The 9,003-nt window shown below is 35.3% G+C and overlaps 1 protein-coding gene across 3 annotated transcripts; it reads right to left on the bottom strand.

Annotated features, from left to right (window-relative positions):
• Positions 1–2,746: 2,746 nt before the first annotated feature.
• On the bottom strand, positions 2,747–7,720 carry LOC109214799 (auxin response factor 18-like). Of its 3 annotated transcripts, none has more exons than XM_019378750.1 (5): positions 7,481–7,720; positions 5,322–6,480; positions 3,584–4,461; positions 3,366–3,428; positions 2,747–3,197 (listed from the first exon to the last, which is right to left on the bottom strand). In XM_019378750.1, the coding sequence occupies exons 2-5, from the start codon at positions 6,387–6,389 to the stop codon at positions 3,116–3,118; spliced, it is 2,091 nt and encodes a 696-aa protein (XP_019234295.1). In that variant the 5' UTR covers positions 6,390–6,480; positions 7,481–7,720; the 3' UTR covers positions 2,747–3,115. The 3 variants fall into 3 exon arrangements, with proteins under 3 accessions (XP_019234295.1, XP_019234296.1, XP_019234297.1); XM_019378751.1 differs by lacking the exon at positions 7,481–7,720 and adding an exon at positions 7,372–7,450; XM_019378752.1 differs by lacking the exon at positions 7,481–7,720 and adding an exon at positions 7,328–7,350.
• Between the last annotated feature and the right edge of the window lie 1,283 nt (positions 7,721–9,003).

Genomic DNA, 9,003 nt, shown 5'->3' with positions numbered 1-9,003 from the left:
GGGGCTGAAACAAATGAACACACAGATGTTTTCTGAGAAGAGGAGAGATCTTCATATCTCTCTCTCTCTCTCTCTCCACGAAGGAGAAAGAAGCAAGGAAGCTCGGATCCTCGACATATATCATTAGTCTTATCATATCAAATGAACGGGGTTCAACCTTGCAAAAATCGGTGACCCTTTTACCCATGTATTCTTCATCATTGTTTAATGTTATATAAATCACCATCGTTTCTTATGTAATGAGATTCACTTAGCATTATAGTTAAATCTTATGTGTGCTATGTCTGCTTACTCTTATCTTCTATATTAGATATAGGGTAAATTATCCTTGGCTAGGATTTACCTAATATCTCCTTATTTAATTAGTTTAATAAAGAGCTTAACACTTTTTGATCAAACAGTAACTCATCGACAAAGGAATATTATCAGTAAATTAAGCTCTAAAATATTAATTTTTCTTGTATTAACCTGTTATATTTTCTCTCGTTGGTTTTTTTCATGAGTACTCAAGTCTCAAATTCTATTTGCGAGACAAGAGAAGAAAAAATAGTTCATATGCTTCGGTTATTTATCTTTTGAAAGGTAAAGTAGGATCATTAATTGAAAAAAGTAACAAATCTTGTGGTGTTAAAAAAAATAAAAAAGGAATAGTTACTGTTATTTTTCTTTTTTGTTTTTGTTGCTGGAATTCTTTTAAAAAGTAGTGTATTTTCTATCTAAGCGGTTTAAAGTTTAAACAGTTTCATTTGTTTTAAATGTGAAATCATTTTCTATGTTGTTCATAACTTGGATAAGCTTCAATTTTTCACTTATTTATTTTGTATTGCTATCCCTAGAAATTCATTAAGTAAACCTGAAAAAATTATTATTGTGTTACAATATAATCCCCAAATTCCATTTTGTTTTATTAGAATTTCAGTATCTATATGAGCAACAACAACACCAACAACAACAACAAAAAAAAAAAAAAAAAAGAAAAAAAAAAAGAAATTGTTGGTACTGAAATTCTAATACTCTAGAAAGTGATTTGAATAGTAATATAAGTTATAGTGATCTAAAATTAATGAATGGGGTTAATAGGATCTTATGAAAGCCAGGAAAACAATTTAATAAATGACTACTAAACAAAATCCTCGTTGATCCCCATGTACTTGAAGCAAAAGTCCGTAGACACACCGGCGCAGTTGGAACTGAAAACAAACAAACACTTGGGGATGAACAAAGTCTTATTTTTTCCCTAATCTTTGACCCCAAATTTGTCGTTCATTAATTTGCTTAACCAGGTACTTCATGATGGACTATTCATATGTGCAATAACGTCAAGCTAATTGGGGCCGGGATAAAGTTTTCTCATAAAAGACCTTTGGTAAATTTAAAAACATGCACATAATTAAGGATTGTACGTAGAGGTGCAATTAAGATTTAAATTTAACGGGTTCAATTCGGATGTTTTTAAAATATGAGTTCAAAATTTAACGTTCAATACTACTTCTCCGTAGTTTTGATGGGTTCAAATGATCCGACGCCTAATACTGTAGGTCCGCGCCTGAATATAGGTTGGCTTTGTAGTTCAATACCAGAAATTACCTGTGATTAAATTGAACATGTCATACATTTCATTTGGTCACATTGTTAGGCTAATGTTCATTTGATTTGTTTAGAAACAAGTCACCTGTGTGTTGTGCTGAGCACAGATGATTATTCAATGTTCCACTTGTTGGGATTAGTAATTGGATTATTATCCATTAATTTCATAACATCGAATTGTTAAATCTGCACTATTAAACACACTTTCAAAGGAATTAATAAATGCTACCAAAGTGCTTATAGTCAAATAAACCATTAGTGGGAGTTTAGACATAATGGAGAGAACATAAATAAGACTCACCCATCAATACGGCGATGCCATTGGAACCTCCACGTGAAAAGGGCTTCTCCCCCCCCCCCCCCGTCCACCCCACAGGGGTTGGGTGGGTGGGGTCTAATTAAATTAAAGTAGAAATTAATCACATCCATTTCATGAAAACCTAACCTTAATTGGGTTGGCAAGCAATGCTTAAACTGTTATTTTACACTTAAAACAAAACCACAGCATGTGTCATTTATTTTTGTTTGTTCTTTTTCGGTATTAATTTCGTTCCAAACATAAGTAGAAATACGAAGTTGAAGTTAGTTAACTTGCCAACCATAAAGTCCTTTCATACCAAAGTAACAAAAACAAAGGAACAAATTTCACATAAGTAAAATTGCCAAAAGTAGGTCAAAAATGAATGTTCCTTTCGCACAATAAGTGCTTGCTTCATTCGTATCTTTCGACCATCCATTTTATTTCCAAGTCGGATAAGAGATAGGCCATCAAACAGAGGCAAAGACAGGATTGAAGATTATGGGTTCGGAGTTCTAATCCTTTTAAATTATTGAGTTCTAAATTAATAATTACTAGTATATTTCAATAAATTTCATAAGACAAATACATGGTTTGGATCAAAACGACTGAATTCGATCGAACTCGTAGCTGATGGACTAACTCAGCCCCTGCATCAAAATAGAGTTAGTGACAATACTATGGGCAATAGATTAGAAAGTTAATATTACAAATGCTCTGGGTTCCCTAATTGAAAGGGGACATTTAAATGTTGATCTTTCAAGAAAAGCTTATTATTTTATTTCAAGAATTGCATACCTTTGCGTAAACTTTTAAATGAGATGATCACACAATTCAACATGGTATAAAAACATGCAGAGATAAGCCTCACAACTATCTATTATCAAAAGAATTTTAACACACCTGATTCACGAAAAAGAATCAAGCTCACAGGGCGTCCATATCCATGTCAAAAACATACATGGCACCAGCGGACATATGAATATTCACGTCTTTAATAAGATTAATAAAGCCAACAAATACAACAGCACTACACATCTAGCAAGATGTCGCAGTAGAACTGTTACAGTAAGCTCTTAGCACATTGACCATTTCCAACATAAAGAACTCAAATATCCATACAGAAACAAACATAATATTCCACTAATAGTGTCTCCTTAGCACTACAAAATGAAGCAGTGGATGTGAAAAGCAAAGGTACTTATTCACATAGGCTATCAAATGCCGACTCTATGCAAAGATGCTAAGTGGTCCTGCTCGGTTTGAAGAATCTAGACCACGTTCAGCAGTTGCGAGACCAGTGATCCATTTCCTGAAATACAAGATTGCAAGTCATTAATCACGAAGTGGCAAATACATAAAAGAGTTCCCTACGAAACCTGCATTTGGAAGGTTGTAAAATCATACTTCAGTCTTAAGGATAATAAGTTTAATACAATGAGGAAGTTGCATCCAATGGAAGAGCATGATTAACAATTACCTTTCAATATTGCTGCTTGGGTTCATCAGAATTGTCAATCTTTTAGCAGTCTTAATGAAGTCGCTACAAAACAAGTCCAAGAAAAAGGTTCATTAAAATGCAAATAACTAATTTTTGTGTGTGCCTGCAAAAATATATACTCACAACTGCTTTCACAGGAAAAATCATCGAAATTAATTAATTATCAGCAGTAGAGGGTACTGAAAACAACAAGGCACCTGAAGGGTTCATCTCCAGTGTGTTTGACAGCACCTGTTGCATCGTGATAGAGCACACATGTCAGCATATCCGATCTTTCTAGTCCAAACAAGTTTCCAAGTCTTCTGTACAGTTCTTCATATGATCCCAGAACTGACAGATCAAGTGAAAGGCCTACATCCTCTGACTCAAGGAATACTTTGCACTGACCAGTATCAGCACCAAGTCCAGCTGCATGATGACCTCGATTCCAAAGATATGTAGCACTTGATACACTGTCTTGAAGACCTTTCTGCTCAAAAGCAAATCTTTCATTTCTCAGTTCTATCCTGCCTAAGTCCCTTCCTGTTTGGACTTCTTGAGCATTGGCAGAGCAGCGATTAGAAATTTGCTGCTCAGTCAGAATTGGCTGACCAAAGAGTAAGAATCGAGGTGTATTCACACTATCAGTTTTCTCCGACATCTGACTAGAAGTACTCATGGTAAGCAAGCAAGATATGTTGTCATTTCTGTCATTTTGGCCCTTATTGATGCAATTAGTAAGTTTTGAATCAGCTGCAACTCGCTGGAAACTGGGCGGTAGGAGTCCCGATTGCACTTTGTTGCTAAGGTGCAGATCCAATAAAGGTACTCCAAATTGAGCATGCCTGGCTCTCTGTATGCCTGCAGTGATGTTGTCAGATAGACAACAGAAAGGACTGCTGGACCTGAGGGGGTTGCCTGAAAAAGATGGTAACGGAAATTGGCCGTCAAGTAAGAAATCTGGTGGTAGACGCAACTTTTTTCTTGGTGGTGAGAAGGGCGAGAGGTGAATGACTGGCATATTTGAGACCAGTTCGACAAGCCATGGGCTGACATGTTTTACATTTTGCAGTAAATCGGGTTCATCCCATGTCACCTGCAGCACATCACGGAAACAGTTAACCACAAGCAGCTTAAACTAAAAGTAAAAGTGCACTCACAACTGCATATTGCATTTTAAAATCTGAGGATATCAAAGTGGCTGTAAGGCAATGCAATGAAAGAAATCATCAATAATGCATAGATAGAGTGTCTCCTACAATAATATTATCTAAAAGTATCCAAAACATGAAAAATGAAGCAGCAGATCTTCATTGCACTAAGCTGATCAAAAGTAATACCCCATAAGCTACCCAGAATATGAGATAAATCCAGAATGTACTGAGATATAGTAATCTCAATTAATCAATCAACTTCCTTTTATGACTTGCTTCAACCGTGAAAAAGTCTAAGAGTTGAACAGTCAGTAATGTAAGAATGACATTTCACAACACCTTAGAACTATGGAAATTGCAAGAAAGGCCAAAGAACATTGGAGCTATTGACTCGCTATATGACATCAATATTCATACGAATAAATGCTTCGCAGAATTGGTAAAAAAGAAAAAAGTAATACTCCATAAGCTAACCTGCTAACCAGAACATGAAATAAATGCTAAACATACTGACACATTGTAATCTCAGTCAATCAATTAACTACATACTGTGGCTTGCTTAGAACCTTGGAAAGTCCTAAGAATGTTGACCAGTGCCACTGCAGTTCAGCAATGCTAAAATGACATATCACAACTTAGAAGTATGGACAATAGGGAAAAAGAGTATTGGAGGACTATTGACTCGCTATATGATATTCACCTATCAGCCAAAGAGCCGATGGCCAAGAATATCAGAACAACAGAATTGTAATTGACTAAGCAACAACACAGACTTTGGTCCCACTAAGAGTAGCTGCATTACCTGAAGAAGCCGCCAAGGTGAATTGGGCCAGTGGATGGGATCAGCAACCTGAATGGAGGATATAGTTCCCATGAACCAGCTGATTCGAGAAGAATCCTCAGTTTCAAAAGCCATTTTAAACCTCATCCCTGAGCACCAGTGAATCCTCATCGCAGTATTCACAGAAGACGCCCTAACACAAAATTCTGGAGTGCTTGCTCGGGGATAATATACAACTTCAAAAGGCTGCCCACTAGCAGCAAGATATGCAGCTTCAATAACTGCTTCAGGCCGCACCCTTCCCTTTCCCCTGAAGCTCCCCCCAGAAGAATTAAGGCTTCCGTTCTTGTTCATGTCTTCCCTCAAAAACGCAGAAAATCCACTAAAGTTTCCGGAAGCAGAGTTCCATCCAGATGGGGTTTCTGGCCCACCAATACCACCCCTTTTTGCCCTACGAATTCCCACACAAAGTTCACCATTTTCTGCCCTCAAAAACACAATGGAATCCCCTGCAACCAGCTTCTTCTGATTCACAAAATTACTCCAACCAGTTGTTAACAAATGCCTCCTTGGAGTCCCCCTATAAATGTGCCTAAACTTCCAAGTTTCACCATGAACATCTTTGGCAATCACAGTCTGCACAGGCGGGTCAGCGGTGTAATCCAACCTAGGAAATATAGTCTCTGCACAGTACCTCGGCACTGAGAATCCACCCCCATTATTCGCATCCGATTGAGTCAATGTCTTGGCAAATGAAGTAGGCTTGTCATTTGTTCCCGTCTCATTACTACCCCCCAAAATGTTATCATCGTCGAAGTCATTCCCCTTGTTCCCAACCGGGACAAGCCTAATCCTAGCATAAACCTCGTCCGTTTCAGGGTCCGCTAAGAACTTCACAGCAGCTACCCTACATAGAATCAGAGCAGGAGTTCTTGGTAGCGTCGAGAAATCCACATTTACAAGGGTATGCTCAGCATGCCCTTGTGGAAAATAGTAGACCTTGGAGTTGACCGGAGGGATTTGCACCATTCCTCCGGCACAAGCGTGCCATAGCTGCGAGTCCACATATTTCTCCATAACCTCCTTCATTTGCCTTATCCAGTACACTTCTTTTTTCCTTTCTTTTGTTATGCTTTATTTGAAAACAGCTAACAAGAGCAATTCTGGATAACCTTAAATGCTGCGTACCACAAAATAAACAAATTTCAGTTATAAATTCATGTAAAACGTACATAATTGAGAAAACAAGTACAGATATAATTTCAACAACAAATTCAAGTAAAAGATTAAAAAAGAGACTATAAATACAGATACCAGTAATTTCAACGGCAAATTCAAGTATCAGGTCCAAAACAGAGAAGAAAAATACAGAAACCAGCAGATCTCAAAAGAGTTCAAGTAAAAGGTCCAAAAAAGAGATAAAATATAGAAACCAGTAATAAATTTCAACAACAAATCCTAATAAAAGGTACAAAAAAGAGAAAATTAATACAGAAACCAGTACTACAGTTAATAAATAACTGCAGTGATTCAGAGTACGAACGAAAAAAATACATTTACGCGCAATAAAAAATATGGATCTGCTGAAATACCTATGAGTACCAGACAAATTAAAGCCGATCAAAAATAATGGAACTGAAAATGATAATTTTAAAAACTGAAATTAAAGCCTCAAAAACTGTAAAAGAAATTATGACTCTGCTACGGCTTCATTAATTCTATCCTCTTAAATCAAATCCTAAACCAAACGCGTAGTTTCTGACTGTCTTCTTTCTATTTATATCAATATACTCATACGAAGAAATGCTTCGTAAAATCGGTAAACAAAAAAAAAATTAAAAAGCTTTGGATTACAGGCTTTTCAGCTTCAAATCTCTTATGCATTTACACCTCCACTGTTAAAAAAACGTAATCAATCAATTTTCAGTGAAGAGAGAGAGTACTCTGTGTGTGTGTGTGTGTTATATTTGCGTGTCTGTGTGTACAATCTACAGCATAAATGCATGCGGGATTGTCAATGTGCGTACAGTTTCTTTCAAATCGGATCGATAATCAAAACGACAAGACTCACGACAAACGACACCGAACCATTGGATCGTAGCGAGTAGATGACGTAAACGACATCATTTATGAGATCAGGAATGTAACTCGCCGGAGTTATAGTCAACGGAGAAACCTACTTCATCATTCCAGCCGCCGCCGCCGCCGTCGTTTTCCTCCGCAACAAGAGAATAGAAGTGCGAATATTATGCTGCTACGCCTACTACTACTAGTACTGCTACCAAGTATGGTAAGCGCAGTTGAGAAATGAGGATAAACGACTTCGTTTTCGAGATGATCAATTTTATATTACGAATTTTGTTAAATGTATTTTGTAGTTGTCTTTTTTTGTTAGCTTTGCTCAGATCTGAACCAATTATCTGAAGATAAGAACAGACAAAGTGTTGTGATAAAAGTAATTTAAGGTTGATTAAAATATTAATTAACTTGGTGGTTGATAAGATATCGTCTCGCGAGGACGAGACGTTAAGAAAAACGCGAGAAATAAGGAGCACAGTCTTTTTACTGGGAGTGTGCTTCTGAACAAAACAGTTACTGTATATTGACTTTGACATAATTAACCCTAGTTAAAAAAATAAAAGCAAAAGTCAGAAAATTACAGTTTTTCACTCTGTCACTACAAACCGTAGTTAGCCAGGTAGCTAGGCTTAGGGCGACGGTTTCGTGCTCCGACGATTCTAAAGTAGTCCCCCTAATTGCTACTCAATCCGTCTTGGTTTCTAAAACTAATTATATCAAATTATTTATTATTTTAAAAGTTTAAGATAAAATTAATTATTCTTTTCTTATTTTATTTTTAATAGTAATTATTCTTAAAGATGGAGATGACATATAAATAGAATAAATATTTAATGAAGATATATTATATCTTAAAACATAAGTAAGGGTAAAATAGTAAAAAAAAAACCGTCTAATTAATACTCCCTTCGGTCCACAATAAGTGACCGAATTGCTTTTTTATTTTGGTCCAAAATAAGTGTCCTTTTATATGATCAAGAAAAAATTTAATTTGTTTTTACAAAATTACCGTTATGTACGTATCCCTAAAAGTTTTATTACTCCTCACATTAAATATTTAATTAAGGGTAGTTTAGAAGAGAAATATAACAGAGTTGTGGATCGGAGGGAGTATTTCTTAAGAGTTGTGTAGAAGAGAAATATAACAGATAATTTGAGACAGAGAGAGTAATAGTATTTGATTGCGTACGAAATTCAAAAAAAGAGATTTTAAAAAAAATATTATCTAAAAAATCTATTTATATTTGTGTAATAATTTATCTTATTGATGAAATAAAAAGTTTAAAGTAAATTATATATAAATATGAAAGTGTGATATTTTTTCTAAATATACTAAAAACAAATTATATTAAAATATATAAATTGAGACGATGGGTATTAGTTATATCAATTGATTTAAGTAGAGGTGTCTATATAGCTATTCCATTTGAATAAATGTTACATCTTTTATACGCATAGTCAGATTTAAGATTTAAATTTTATGGATTCAATTTTAAGGTTGTTAGTATTGAATCTATTATATTTAAAATTTATGGGTTCTAATTTATTATTTATTATTTTAATTTTAATAAATTTTAATACATTTCATAAGTATTGAATTCAGATGAACCCTCTGTCTCTACCT

Source organism: Nicotiana attenuata, unplaced genomic scaffold, assembly GCF_001879085.1.
Source record: "Nicotiana attenuata strain UT unplaced genomic scaffold, NIATTr2, whole genome shotgun sequence".
Lineage (NCBI taxonomy): Eukaryota > Viridiplantae > Streptophyta > Magnoliopsida > Solanales > Solanaceae > Nicotiana > Nicotiana attenuata.
This window is presented reverse-complemented; position numbering and strand designations above follow the sequence as displayed.

What these genes read in the sequence shown, in the direction of transcription:
- LOC109214799 (XM_019378750.1), bottom strand. Translation starts at nt 6,389, where the DNA reads ATGAAGGAGGTTATGGAGAAATATGTGGACTCGCAGCTATGGCACGCT. An exon ending in CACCTTGGCGGCTTCTTCAG is followed by an intron (nt 4,462 to 5,321) that starts GTAATGCAGCTA and finishes GATGTGCTGCAG; the next exon opens with GTGACATGGGATGAACCCGA. An exon ending in CCAAGCAGCAATATTGAAAG is followed by an intron (nt 3,198 to 3,365) that starts GTAATTGTTAAT and finishes CTTGTATTTCAG; the next exon opens with GAAATGGATCACTGGTCTCG.